We start from the raw sequence: 15,195 nt of genomic DNA, 5'->3' as shown, positions 1-15,195 counted from the left end.
CCAAACAGGCAAAATCAACAGCGCGATATGTAGATGTCCATAACCTCATGTTCCCAGTCATAATCACGTTAGACTGCTGCTAAAATCGTTATCAGGGCAGGAAGCCCATCTGACGTTCACACAGCCGTCAATACTGCGGGCAGCTGGCAGATCAGCGCGCGGAATCTGATGGAAGACGGCACATGTTTGGCGATTGTTGGTAAGGCATGTCCACTGCTGAAGGAGAGAGGAGTGAAGCCTGACTGCAGATGTTTGTTGTCATTTTTCCCAGAAGGCATCTGCTCCCGAGTTGCTGTGTGGATTAGATATTCTGGTGAAAGTATCAGTGTTAACAAGCAGGCTCAGAAGCATCACGTGCTCCCTTTTCTTTGTTGTGATGGATACTAGGCTCCTGGACGGCTCTGGGGTCATTGATCGGTCAGTCATCTGGTGAAGGAGGTGATAAGCAGCAGCGGTGCAGCATTGGCGTGCGCGGCCTTTGGCGAGGGCAGGTGCTGAGGCGTTTCTAGGAGAGTTCACGTCAGGATTTCTGCAGAAAGTGAAAAAACCTCTACAAACAAAGTGGTTAGTGTAGTGTGGTGATCTGATTACGGTGATACAATCAACATGCACATCTAAGCCCAACAATAACCTTCAACCTCGGGTAATTATATTTAGCCCCTCAGCAAAGTGTATTAATAATAATAATAATAATAATAATAATAATAATAATAATAATAATAATAATAATAATAATAATTATTATTATTATTATTATTATTATTACCTTGTCTGTCTGTCTGTCTCTCTCTCCATGCTTGATCATAAACAAGTAACCTTTACTGGATGTTAAAGGTAAACAAATCCGTCCATCTGTCCATCCGTCCATTTATTCATTTATCTATCCATCCATCTATCCACCCATGCATCCATCTATCTATCCATCCAGCCATCCCTCTATCCATCCATCCATATATTCATCTATCTACCCGTCCATCCTTCTATCAATCCATCCACCCTTCTATTTATCGATCCATCCTTCTATCTATCGATCCTTCCACCATCCCTCTATCCATCCATCCATCCATTCATCCACCCACCCATCCCTCTATCCATCCATCCATCCACCCACCCATCCTTCTATCTATCCATCCATCCATCTACCCACCCATCCATCCATCCATCCCTCTATCCATCCATCCATATATTCATCTATCTATCCATCCATCCTTCTATCAATCCATCCATCCATCCATCCATCCATCCATCCATCCATCCATCCATCCATCCATCCCTCTATCCATCCATCCATCCACCCATCCCTCTATCCATCCATCCATCCACCCACCCATCCTTCTATCTATCCATCCATCCATCTACCCACCCATCCATCCATCCATCCTTCTATCCATCCATACCTCTACCTATCCATCCATCCACCCACCCACCCATCCATCCCTCTATCCATCTCGCCATCCATCCATCCATCCTGCCATCCCTCTATCCATCCATCCATCCATCCATCCATCCATCCATCCATCTATCCACCCATCCTTCTATCCATCCATCCATCCATCTACCCACCCATCCATCCCTCTAGCCATCCATCCCTCTATCCATCCAGCCATTCAGCCAGCCATCCATTCATCCATCCAGCCCTCTATCCATGCAGCCATCCATTCATCCATCCCTCTATCCATCCATCCATCCAGCCATCCCTCCAGTGATCCATCCCTCTATCCATCCAGCCATCCATTCATCAATCCATCCAGCCCCCTATCCATCCAGCCATCCATTCATCCATCCATCCATCCCTCTATCCATCCATCCAGCTATCCATCCAGCCAGCCTTCCATCCATCCAGCGATCCATCCCTCTATCCATCCAGCCATCCATTCATCCATCCATCCAGCCCTCTATCCATCCAGCCATCCATTCATCCATCCATCCATCCATCACTCCCTCTATCCATCCACCCAGCCATCCATCCATTCATCCATCCCTCTATCCATCCAGCCAGTCATCCATCCATTCATCCAGCCATCCATCCATCCATTCATGAATCCATCCATCCATCCCTCTATCCATCCATCCATCCCTCTATCCATCCATCCATCCCTCTATCTATCCATGCAGCCATCCATCCGTCCATCCATTCATCAATGCTTTGTTTATATCCAAGCATAAGTGCATTATCAGATCAAGGTGTTTTTAAACATTTAAGAGTAATTAGCTTTATATTAGCTCTGTCCCAACTTGGAACATGGTGCAGTTTCAGAATGAGCAAAGAACACTGAAGCTGCTTTCTGCCTTTATTTGCATTTCTACTGTCTCGACTTTCCTGGGTTTGTAACTGAAAAACAACAGCAAGAAAATAAAAATTTAAAAGCAGTGAAAGTGTCCCCAAACTTTGGAACGAGCAGTCTTTAAAAAGGAGTAAAGGTGAAAACAGTTTTTACTAAAATAAAAGGTTCTTCAAAGATTTTGCCTGAGCTGAAGAGCGTAGGCTGTTTGATCAGTTTGATATGTAGACTCGTTTGTGATTAGTGGTCCTGATGCATCCTCAGCGCATTATTACACCCCTACTGACATCACAGCGCAATAAAGGCCTGTAGCGCCATGACCATTACCCAGCAAGCTGCCCTTTCATTACTCTAATGAAAATATTACTTAAGGGACAATTCAAACCAAGCTGTAATGACGGTGCTCTGTACCTTACTGGCAGTCACTCTGGCACAAACAGTGGGAACCTTCTTCAAAGCAAGATCACGCGTGCAGTCCAAAGTCTCCTGCTCTCTCAGACAAAACAGAACTGCAGTCAGAGTTTGGGTTTAGGGATCAGTGTAGCAGGAATTTTGAGGAAGTTCTAAAAATAGATGCAGAGCACATACACAGTTAATTCAGGCCATAACTCTCATAAATATGGAGGGTGATGCAATAGATAATCTTTACTGCTCTCTCCTCTGTTTACCTGCCTAAATCAAACCTCACTGGCTAATTTAAACCCCTTCCTTTACAGCTTTTGCCCATATGTCTGTTCATGGTAATCAAGCTCTGAACCGAGACCCAGTTCTGGGACCGTCCCTCCTTCACGTGTGGTGTACATATGCTTTGCTTCTGTGAGAAACAGAGTGCCCAGCAATAGGCAGACTGGCAGTTAGAGATACTCTACGGTCATGATGATGATATTAAAACACTAAAACACACAACATCACTAACAGGAAGAATCGTGTGCTTTCTGACACGTTGTTCACAACCAATCAACTATTCAGAAATGTAGAAAATTAGAGGATGCACCCTCTCAAGAGCACACGTCCTATTTATTCTTGTTTATTTGAATTGAATTTAATTGAATTAAGAACCATTTGTCACTGTGTTTTGCAAACTGTGGAATTAGACCTCCACATTTAACCCATCCGTGCAGTGAAACACCCACATGCATGAACACTAGTGAACACACACACTAGGGGGCAGTGAGCACACTGAGCAGTGGGCAGGCCTATCCATGGTGCCCAGGGAGCAACTGGGGGTTAGGTGTCTTGCTCAAGGGCACTTCAGTCATGGACTGTCAGCCGAGGGGATCGAACCGGCAACCTTCCGGTCACAGGGTCGATTCCCTAATTCCAGCCCACGACTGCCCCCTTATTTATTGTTTCCTTGCGGTCCTGTAACGTGTGTTTTAAGTACCAAAAATGGCTTTTATCTTTACAATAATTCATTTTCCATAATTATTTTTCAGCTTCTTTTTAAGCCTGTAGAATTAAACGGGCTGTTTTTGTCATATTTTATATATATATACATCCACAAGGCATTTTCGTCCACACAACTGACCGCTCACTGGACGTTTCCTCTTTCTCTGACCGTTCTCTGTAAACCCTAGAGATGGTTGTGTGTGAAAATCCCAGCAGATCAGCAGTTTCTGAAATACTCAGACCAGCCCGTCTGGCACCAACAACCACGCCACGTTCAAAGTCCCTTAAATCCCCTTTCTTCCCCGTTCTGATGCTCGGTCTGCACTTCAGCAAGTCGTCCTGACCACCTCTACAGGCCTAAATGCTTTGAGTTGCGGCCGTGTGATTGGCTGATCAGCTATTTGTGTTAACAAGCAACTGAACTGTACCTAATAAAGTGTCCGGTGAGTGTACGTACTTACTGATCTAAAATCGACTCAGGTGTTTAGTACACAAAGAAACGTGACAAGGCTTTAAATAATACCTCTGCAGGAACTCCAGCGTGGCGCCCAGCTCACACGCATAGCTGATGTTCAGACACTGACGTTCAGTGCAGTGGAAGAAGCATCAGGCCACTCGGGTAAGAGCGCAGCTGAGTGTCGTCCGTATCACTGTCTGCCGCCACACTGGACGAGGCCTGAAGTGAGGATGCTCCTCTGGAAGGACTGAAAGCAACAAAGTTGATTAGATAATTCACAATTCTACTGTTTTCATCCTCTAACACCCCGAAATCAACATGTGACCGCAATGATCATCTGCTGTTGAGGCAGGTCTGAGCTTAGTTACCTGTATCTGTTAAAAGCTGGGTTAAAGGAGAAGTCCACCATGTTCAAGCAAATTTCATCATTAAGATGCAAAAAAGTAGTTTGATCCAAAATGTTCCACTGTCAGAGGTCAGTGGTGTTCACAGCGGCAGTGACACCAACCAGACGTTTGAAGAGTTCAGTGCCTCTAATCTACCACAGAGAATTATTACATGAAATGATTATTAATAAGAGCTAAACTCTATAACAGCATGTTTACCACACGCTGTGTGCTACAAACTGTAGCGTTCTGAGACTTGCAGTACTACACATTAAAGCACTGTGAAGAAGTAAATTCATAAACATTGATATAGTGTTGCTGATATTGCCATGTCGATATTTTGAGCACAGCTGTAATGGCAAATAACATATTAATAAATTGAATTAATAAAGTGCAGATATTTGAGTACAGTAACCCAGCTTTACCTAAACATTCTGCTCTTGTGCATCACCATAAATACTGCATGAAATATATTTGTTTGACATACCTGCCCAATCTAAACATCTGTGACATTCATATAGTTTTATTTAAATTTTTAACTCGAGTCTCACCAGTTGCTCAGCTCCAGATAATTTCCGATGAGAAACATCTAAAACAGAATGACGCATGAGGTGAACGCAGCAAAACAATAATAACAGCAAAGCATCATAATAAAAACACAACTAACTGGTCATCATATATTACTGACTAAAATGTAGCCGAGTAAAAAGTAGATTATTAATATAAAGAACAAATAATATATTTTATTTAACTCTCTGAGCTGCTCAAACTGACGGGCTATGTTTTGAGTTATATTATAAAAATATGCTTTATTGTTAGATTTTTCAGTGAGCTAACCTGCTGCACTGCAAAGTCTTTTCATTTTAATCCTGAGGCAGCCTTTCATCTGTTCCAGCTACCTAAACACTTTAGCTGACCGATTCTGCTGCTCACTAGCACAGCATGTCACCTGTCTGTCCTGTCTATACTATTATGAGCTTCCATGGCTCACCGCTGGGGTGAGATGGCTGTACAGGGCTGAAGCTGAGCGGTCACCATGTTTACAGTGCGCTGCTGGGGTGAGACGGCTGTACAGAGCCGAAGCTGGGCGGTCACTGTGTTTACAGGGCGCTGCTGGGGTGAGACGGCTGTACAGAGCCGAAGCTGGGCGGTCACTGTTTACAGGGCGCTGCTGGGGTGAGACAGCTGTACAGAGCCGAAGCTGGGCGGTCACCGTGTTTACATTGCGCCGCTGGGGTGAGACGGCTGTACAGGGCTGAAGCTGAGCGGTCACCATGTTTACAGTGCGCTGCTGGGGTGAGACGGCTGTACAGAGCTGAAGCTGGGCGGTCACCGTTTTTACAGTGCACCGCTGGGGTGAGACGGCTGTATAGAGCCGAAGCTGGGCGGTCACTGTGTTTACAGGGCGCTGCTGGGGTGAGACGGCTGTACAGAGCCGAAGCTGGGTGGTCACCGTGTTTACAGTGCACCGCTGGGGTGAGACGGCTGTACAGAGCTGAAGCTGGGCGGTCACCGTGTTTACAGTGCACCGCTGGGGTGAGACAGCTGTACAGGGCTGAAGCTGGGCGGTCACTGTGTTTACAGTGCGCCGCTGGGGTGAGACGGCTGTACAGGGCTGAAGCTGAGCGGTCACCATGTTTACAGTGCGCCGCTGGGGTGAGACGGCTGTACAGAGCTGAAGCTGGGCGGTCACTGTGTTTACAGTGCGCCGCTGGGGTGAGACGGCTGTACAGAGCTGAAGCTGGGCGGTCACCGTGTTTACAGCGCGCCGCTGGGGTGAGACGGTTGTACAGAGCTGAAGCTAGGCGGTCACCGTGTGTACAGCGCGCCGCTGGGGTGAGACAGCTGTACAGAGCTGAAGCTGGGCGGTCACCGTGTTTACAATGCGCTGCTGGGGTGAGACAGCTATACAGAGCTGAAGCTGGGTGGTCACTGTGTTTACAGGGCGCCGCTGGGGTGAGACAGCTGTACAGAGCTGAAGCTGGGCGGTCACCGTGTTTACAGCGCACCGCTGGGGTGAGACAGCTGTACAGAGCTGAAGCTGGGCGGTCACTGTGTTTACAGTGCGCTGCTGGGGTGAGACGGCTGTACAGCGCTGAAGCTGGGCGGTCACTGTGTTTACAGTGCACTGCTGGGGTGAGACAGCTGTACAGAGCTGAAGCTGGGCGGTCACCATGTTTACAGTGCGCTGCTGGGGTGAGACAGCTGTACAGAGCTGAAGCTGGGTGGTCACCGTGTTTACAGTGCGCTGCTGGGGTGAGACAGCTGTACAGAGCTGAAGCTGGGCGGTCACCGTGTTTACAGTGCGCTGCTGGGGTGAGACAGCTGTACAGAGCTGAAGCTGGGCGGTCACCGTGTTTACAGTGCGCTGCTGGGGTGAGACAGCTGTACAGAGCTGAAGCTGGGCGGTCACCGTGTTTACAGTGCGCTGCTGGGGTGAGACGGCTGTACAGAGCTGAAGCTGGGTGGTCACTGTGTTTACAGTGCACCGCTGGGGTGAGACAGCTGTACAGATGTGGTTGTCTGTGATCTCTAAAGTACCCGGGTTAGCTGTTTAGCTGTTTAGCTGTTTAGTAGATTTATTTCCCATTAGTTCAAAGTCGTTTCATCTCAGTTCCCAGCTCGATGTCTCTGGTTACAACTGTGCATTTGAGAACAGACCAAAGAGCCACGTCGTGTTAATCATGACCTGTTTTCTGTAAATGAGCAGCCGTTTCTGGAGGACATGCTTGTTATATTCTTCACATAGTCTAAATTAGGCAGTGCTGTGGTAATCCTGCTAATCCTCTGTTGTAATTTTCAGTTCGGCAGTACCACAGGAACACCAAACTCAGACCACAGGACTTTTTATAATGGACCACTCTTTGATCTCAGCTGAACTGTCTTAAGATGCAACATCTCTAGGTCTTAAGACAAAGTGATGTCTCAAGTCATGCCTCATCTTCAAGACACACAGCATAATTACGTCTGTGTCTTAAGACGTTAACTTTCATGTCTCAAGACATCTTAAGACACAGTGACAGCTGGGTATGTAAGAGTTCCTTTCACTGGAACTAAGGGGCCGAGCCCAACTCCTGAAAAACACCCCCACACCATGATCCCCCCTCCACCAAACTTTACACTCGGCACAATGCAGTCAGACAAGTACCGTCTCCTGGCAGCCGCCAAACCCAGACTCATCCATCAGATTTCCAGACGGAGAAGCGTGATTGGTCACTCCAGAGAACTCATCTCCACTGCTCTAGAGTCCAGTCGCGGCGCTTTACTCCACTGCATTCCACGCTTTGCACTGCGCTTGGTGATGTAAGGCTTGGATGCAGCTGCTCGGCCATGGAAACCCATTCCATGAAGCTCTCTACGCTGTTCCTGAGCTGATCTGAAGGCCACATGAAGTTTGGAGGTCTGTAGTGATTGACTCTGCAGAAAGTCGGTGACCTCTGCGCACTATGCCCCTCAGCATCCGCTGACCGCTCTGTCATTTTACGTGGCCGACCACTTCGTGGCTGAGCTGCTGTCGTTCCCAATCGCTTCCTCTTTGTTATAATCCCACTGACAGTGGACTGTGGAATATTTAGTAGTGAGGAAATTTCACGACTGGACTTGCTGTACAGGTGGTGTCCGATCACGGCACCACGCTGGAATTCACTGAGCTCCTGAGAGCGACCCATTCTTTCACTAATGTCTGTAGAAGCAGTCTGCAGGCCTAGGGGCTCGGCTTTATACACCTGTGGCCATGGAAGTGACTGGAACACCTGAGTTCAGTGATTTGGATGGGGGAGTGAACATTTTGGCAATATAGTGTATCTCTGGAAATTTTGGAGATACAAGGTTTTCTTCCCACAACAGCGATTGGTGAAGCACTATCCAATCCTGGTGCAGGGGGCGGGGTTTATAAGGACCTGGGCTGTAAAAATAAAATGAACAACGAGGCCCCGCGCGCACACCTGTGGCCAATCCCAGCGGGGGATTTCATTGGCTCATTTACGGCGCGAGGAAAGCGTTAAACGCGCCGCCGAGCAGAGCCTCCTCAACCGCTCAAAATGGAGGAGTTAGGCCTGCCCTTCCCCGCGTACAGTTTCGGCGGCTATCCCGGCTTCATCCCCTTCTACCATGGCAACGCCAAGTTCAAGTACCAGAGCCGGAGCAAGAAGGGCGGCTTCCCGCTGCCTGAGGTGTCCGACTACTTCGACATTTACAAGCGCACCCAGCTCAAGGCCATCCTGTCCCAGGTCAACCCCAACCTGACCCCTCGGCTGCGCAAGGCCAACACCAGGGAGTTCGGGGTGCAGGTGAACCCTAAGGTGGACGCCACCGTCCAGTGCTCGCTCGGCCCCAAAACGCTCTTCTACCGGGAGGAGCAGTTCAGCTCGCCCCGCCGCGGCGGCGCTCTTCCCCAGGACGCGCTGCCCAGCACCCCCGCCAACAGCGTGCGCTTCTCCCGCCCCCTCGCCATCTACTCGCCGGTGTTCGACCGCAGGTTTCTATCGCTGCCGGCTCGCGCCGGTCCGCGTGAGGACGGCGCAGGGTTTGGCGGTCCTGATGACCGGGAAGCTGGTTCTGAGGATGAGGAAGAAGTCGGGACCGAGCCGGAGAGTCCAGAAGGAAAGCAGCGCGCGCTGGGATACGTCCCCCAGATCCGCGAGGGCAAGAGGCTCGGATTTCAGGTCGGTGGGAGATTATTTGATGGTGGGTTAAAATTGGAGGTCTTTGACTGCTACGTGACGTGATCCACTGCGACAGGCTTGCTGCCCCAAAGACGGCTGATGGTTCAGGCATATAAATGAAGGTTTACAAAAAACACTAAGGGGTCGTTCTACAGGAACATCCACTTTATCTCTCCATAGGAGTCACTGGTGTTACTTGACCGTCACTTGACAGATATTTATTTATTATTATTATTTTTTTTAATGAACAGTGCATTTTCCAGAACAGCTGCTGCAGAGCATCAAACCACATGCTGTCCATCAGGGAACATCCACTAAAATATGGAATTTAATCCATTTGTTTTTCTATTTTTTCACAGTGACCTCAGAATAAAGTCGGTCACACCAGTGACGTCAGCTAGAAGCTTCATATGAGATCATGAGCTGAATGAGAAGATCTCTGAGAGACACAGTGGACTCACCATGAGCTTTTCTTCATAGATCCTCAGACAACAGGTCAAAGGAGGTCGAGTGATGTCATCAGCGTGACTTATTTCAAAAATTGTTTTTTTGCACAGTAACGACTCCTGGGGACAACTTGGTTTTTATATATAAATAGGCTTGTTTTCTTTATCTTAAGTCACACTTCAGTCATGTATAGATTATTGTAGTTAATTGCAGAAACAAGCTGAATATGGCCTCACATGACTGGGATGAGCTCTTCAGTGGTGCTTGGAATTCTATAGAATTAATTTAAAAACCAATATTGCAAAATTCAGGCTCAAGAAGGTGCAATTACAGTAATGCATTATTTTAAAATGTAAATTGTAACCCTAACATGTTTTAAGTGTAATCTCAACATTGGACATAAATGGACATTTCTGTAGAACGACCCGAACACTCAAGTTTGGAATATCGCCTCATGGTTTGGCTCGGCCTTCAGTTCACGTCACGTAGACTGACCTGCAATGACTTGGCCGAGCTAGCTGCCACATAGTGGGCAGAAAAATTAGCCTGCTGGCCAAGTTCGCTGGGGAGAGTGACCGTTTCAATTGGGCCTTTTCTCCTCAGCCAAGAACAGCTACAGTTTCCTTTTAGCCCTTCAAAGCGTTCTGGCCCTACTATGATACAGGCACTTGCTTGCCATGCTTCTATTTTCCAGCAAAAAATGTTTTTTTTTTTTTAAATGTTGTCAGATAATCATAACTTTGACATGCAGTGTAATTGTGCACTAGACGTCCTGTACGGAATGTAAAATGAGCATAAAGGTTAAATACACCCTCTTACCAGAAGGAGGCAGCAAAAAAACTGCTGCACCTGTTCAGGGCGAAGCCGGGAGTACATGCAGCCTCGCCTCCACCTGGCCTCCAATAGGCATGATGGGTGTGGCAGCATTGACGCCCTGCCCACCCACGCAATAACCCACCACTTGTCCTTTTTGTTTGTAGTTTCTGGAGCAGAAATATGGATTTTACCACTGCAATAAGTGCAACATTCGCTGGGAAAGCGCCTATGTGTGGTGCATCACAGGAAGTTGCAAGGTAACGTAGCTGGTACCAAGTAACCCCTTATGACTTTGCCCAACATTCACTCCAACAGTAAACGGTCATCACGCACTTCTTTGATCAGGTTTACTTCAAGCAGCACTGCAGAAAGTGCCAGGCTGGACTGAACCCGTACAGAGTGGAGTCTATTCAGTGCCAGGTTTGATGCTTTTATTTATTAATTTAAGACGCTTGTGCTTTGCTGCTATTAAACCGTGTTTCGCTTGCTAGAGGTGTGCGCAGACGCGCTGTCGCTGTGAGCAGAAGCAAAGGCACATTGACTTGAGACGGCCTCATCGCCAGGACCTGTGTGGCCGCTGCAGGGGGAAGCGACTGTCCTGTGATACCACCTACAGCTTCAAGTACATAGTCTGACTGCCCCGTCTGACCAGTGTCTTTTATCATCGGTATCGATGGCAATGAATTGAATGTTTTTGTATAACTGAATATTTGTATTAAATTCTAAATAAAAGGTACTGCAGCATTATTCTCTGACCTCATGACTGACTTGGTATCCGCCCTGTAAGCTGGCTGAACTGAATTGTCCTGAGTGGGGAACAGCATCATAAGCCATCGTAACCTGTCCGTGCAGTGAAACTCCTGCATACGTGCACATTAGTGAGCACACTTGTCCAGTGCAGTGGGCAGCCCTATCCACGGTGCCCAGGGAGCAATGGGGGGTTGGGTGCCTTGCTCAAGGACACTTCAGTTGTGGACTGTTGGCCAAGGGGATCACATGGGCAACCTTCCAGTCACAGTCAGTGTCCCTCTCCCTCTCTCCCCGTGAAGACTGTTCACAACAGATTTGATTGATCACAACTACATAGCTGGCTGTCGGAGTTCCCTTGGGGCATAGGCCTACATAATTAAGACAGGAGGCCAAATGAATCCTGAAATAAACATTGATTTTGCTAAATTAATCAGTTAATGGATTAGCGGTAAACAAGCATTGAGTAGTTTGCTGTGAATTGTGCCTTTCCAGAGACATTTAGTCAAAATTGTTCATTATATTAAATCATATCATCCAAAATGACCAGTGAACTCGCATGTGTCTGTTTTTATAGGTCACAGTGATGGTAGAATAGCACTAAAATAACTTTCTATCTTCATTAAAATGAAGTTTTCTTTGGGAACTATTTTTTACTCAATGCTCTGGACCCTGTTTGACTGCAGAGCTGCAGCAGAGAACTTGTAGATCGGAGAATAAACTCTGTCTTCCGAGCAGTGATGGATAGTAACTGAGTAACTGTAATGAGTCTCTGTACTTTAGTATTTTTGGTGTATCTGTACTGAAGTTTCTCCGTTCTGGACTTTCTCCTTTCACTCCACTACATTTCAGAGTCTAATATCCGACTTTCTCCTCCTACATTTTGAGAAATCTGTGGTTCCTTTTGGTTTCTGTGTGTATAAAAACGTAACATGTCAAAACGAAAGAAGCGCAAAGCCAGAGCACCAATCAGGGCCCAGCGGTCACTTTGTTTAGAGCTGGTTTTGACCTGTTGGTCATACCGACCCAGTGCAGCACGCGGTTCAACGTCAGCGCAGCAGCGTAAAACTTTGGGAGAGTCTGTTCAACATAAATGATGAACTAACCTAACTTTGTGTAAATAGAGCTCAATATAGAAATATGTCCACATATGCAGTCGAGACTGACGCGGCTTTTTTCTGAATTTCTACAAACACCATTTCATTTTATAGTAAATGAGTTTGGGCTGGTTTATGTTTATGAACAGACGCCTACAGATCAACATAGTAAAGGAGCTCATCTGTGATCCTGAGTTTAAAGCCAGTTTTTATTCAACTTAAACTTGGAACTAAGTTGTAAATAAATCTGAAACTGAAACTTTGCTTGTGTGTAAAAAGTGATTTCAGAGCCACTCGGTTCTCCCTGATGGAAACTGTTTACCTTCAGTGTTTTGTGCTTCTGATCATTTTAATAGACGTCAGCGTCACTAATTAATGACGTTCTATTAAAAGACTGGTTTACCAAGAGAGACGCTGGAGGACTTTCACCTGAAATGAGTTCATGAAGCCAGTCTGGTTATAAAAATGATAACAGGACATCAGAGCCAGAATTACTCTTTTAGTACTTTTACTTTATACTTAAGTACATTTGAAGGGAAATACTTTAGTACTTTTACTCCAGTGGAGGTCTAAAGGGAGGAACTTCTACTTCTACTGCAGTGATATTTTACCTCGGAGGTGTTTACTTTAGCCTTGCGATGGACTGACGACCTGTCCAGGGTGTATCCTGCCGCCTTCTGCCCGATCACAGCTGGGATAGGCTCCAGCTCCCCCACGACCCTGAGGAAGAGGCAGCTCAGAAGATGTGTGTGAATCTCTACTTTAACTCAAGAGCATGATTTGTATACTTCCTCCACCACTGCTTCCAGGTTTCTCAAACACCAGAGGGCGCTCCCGAGCGAGTCCCAAATGAATGAGTTGATATGGAGCATCTGAGAAAAATGATAGTTTATAAACATTTAAACATTTTTAATGTAAAAGAATAGAATCATTTCCTAATAGCATAAACCACTTTAACACCGCTGTTATATTTAAGAGCTTTTAAACTCGAGTTACAGGATCTTAAAACGGTGCCTCATGTATGTTCATGACGTCAGAGAGCGCGAACAGCCAATGAGCTGCTCCGCTCTCCCATCAATCATCCCGCTCTAGCAGTAAAGCCCCGCCTCCTGCTACCCGAACCCCGTTTACTGTATAAATGAAGGAAACAGACAGGCGAGATTTCTTTGTTTTATTAGTGAAATCCCTCCTTCTACCTTTTAAAACTAAAGGAAACGTTCGTTTAACTGTTTTTCTTTTTCAGCCGTTGAGCTCCATTCACTCTCATTCAATGAGGACTCGCTCGCGGGCGCCCTCTGCTGTTCAGCTGTCCTGTTTGATATAACGGGGGAAATAGGAAGGGGCCAGGCTCTGTAACGCTTTGACGGCAGAGCTGCAGATTCACTACAACACAAACTGTAGTGAACTGTAGAAATAGACCTCCTCGAGGTCTTCCACATAATCTGCCATCTTCCAAAGCAGATAAGAAAACCGTACAAATGGACTGTAAACAGAAGCTGCCGCCGCCGTTAGCCCTGCTGAACCGCTGTAGCTACAGGCCAACAACTAAAGCATGTTACCTCGCACGCATTGATCTCAGTTGAGAGTGCAGTTATGAGAGGAAACAATCTTGGAGGAAAACTTTATACTAAAAAATACGTTTTAGGCTGAAACTTTCACAAAACAGTGTCTCGGGTATCAGGCCCTGCATTCATAACCATTTTGTGCACTAACTTAACGGGATGTAGCTGTTGGCGACATCACACCAGTTGATTTCGGCACATGTGCCGACGCTTGTTTCGGTTTTTCTTGGCGGGTAATCGACAATCTACAGTCGTTTCATGAGGGTTTCCAATACATTTGCATTGGCCTAACGATTTATTTTAAGCTTTAAGCTGAAACAAACTTGTTTGAACGCATATAGAGATTCACAGGGTCAACATTACACGTACTACAGCTTATGTTGCCTGGGTGATGGGTTATACAGACATATAGCTCAATTAACGTACCCTTAATACAGGGGCTTTATGTGTACACGTACATTACCTGTACAGGAATGACGCTTTAAACAGCTGAAACTGAGCGTTACTGAGTATTAAGACTTCCGCTAAAACAAACTAGTTTCTGAACGGATCCTTGCTGAGAGAAACCGGAGCATTTCTTTTGGCTTCTAATAGTTTTGTAATGTGTTTTTTCTTATGGTTTAACCATTTAGCAGTGGATGATTCATACACTGGTGGAGGTCCCTTTCTGGATTTTCGAGAAGTCGCCACTACCACTTCACTCAGTCACTCAGTCAGTATTATTATTGTATCATATCTTCTCTGCTCGACAATAACAGTTGAACACTAAGCCACTTTAAAGTATATAGAGCCACTTTAATGTATATTGTCTGTGTCTTGTGTCTATAGGTTCTGAAAGTAAAAATCCTCCCCAGGATTTTGTTCCAACAGCATGAGCACCTTTCCTGCTGGTCTGGGCCAAATAGAGAGGACAGGCAGTTGGAACAAAATCCTGGGGAGGATTTTTAGTTGTTGGACATTGATTACCCACTGACTTCAGCACCACTTAAGGTGGGACGGGAAAAGTCGAACGAAAAGCTGGCGCATGTCCCGAGAAAATGTCCTCAGAATAATTTGACCAATATTAAAATAACAACGAGGCTGTTCTGAGAGGCGAAATCAGCTCATCAGTGGTTCAGCAGTGCCGATTCCGTGGAGTCGATACTGGATCCACCCATGCACAGCTGCGGCTGTAGATCTTCTCAGATCTATTTCAGCTCTTTAATGACCCTGTAGTTCAGAGGGTCCAGTGGTGGTTCAGAGGAGAACGTTCACAGGACTAAACGGCCCGGGTTCTGGGCGTTTATATTGAACACAGGGGGCGCTAGAGCTGATTCTGGCCCATAGAGACCTGGAGCTCAGACCCGGA

General features: G+C 46.5%; 1 protein-coding gene across 1 annotated transcript; it reads left to right on the top strand.

The window, feature by feature from the left end:
* The first annotated feature begins 8,475 nt into the window (after positions 1-8,475).
* On the top strand, positions 8,476-11,188 carry zar1l (zygote arrest 1-like). The gene is made up of 4 exons (XM_017717133.2): positions 8,476-9,178; positions 10,606-10,698; positions 10,787-10,861; positions 10,933-11,188. The coding sequence occupies exons 1-4, from the start codon at positions 8,555-8,557 to the stop codon at positions 11,074-11,076; spliced, it is 936 nt and encodes a 311-aa protein (XP_017572622.2). The 5' UTR covers positions 8,476-8,554; the 3' UTR covers positions 11,077-11,188.
* Positions 11,189-15,195: the final 4,007 nt, after the last annotated feature.

Source organism: Pygocentrus nattereri, chromosome 18, assembly GCF_015220715.1.
Source record: "Pygocentrus nattereri isolate fPygNat1 chromosome 18, fPygNat1.pri, whole genome shotgun sequence".
Classification (NCBI taxonomy): domain Eukaryota; kingdom Metazoa; phylum Chordata; class Actinopteri; order Characiformes; family Serrasalmidae; genus Pygocentrus; species Pygocentrus nattereri.
Note: the sequence above shows the minus strand (reverse complement) of the source record. Positions and strands in the feature narration are given on the sequence as shown.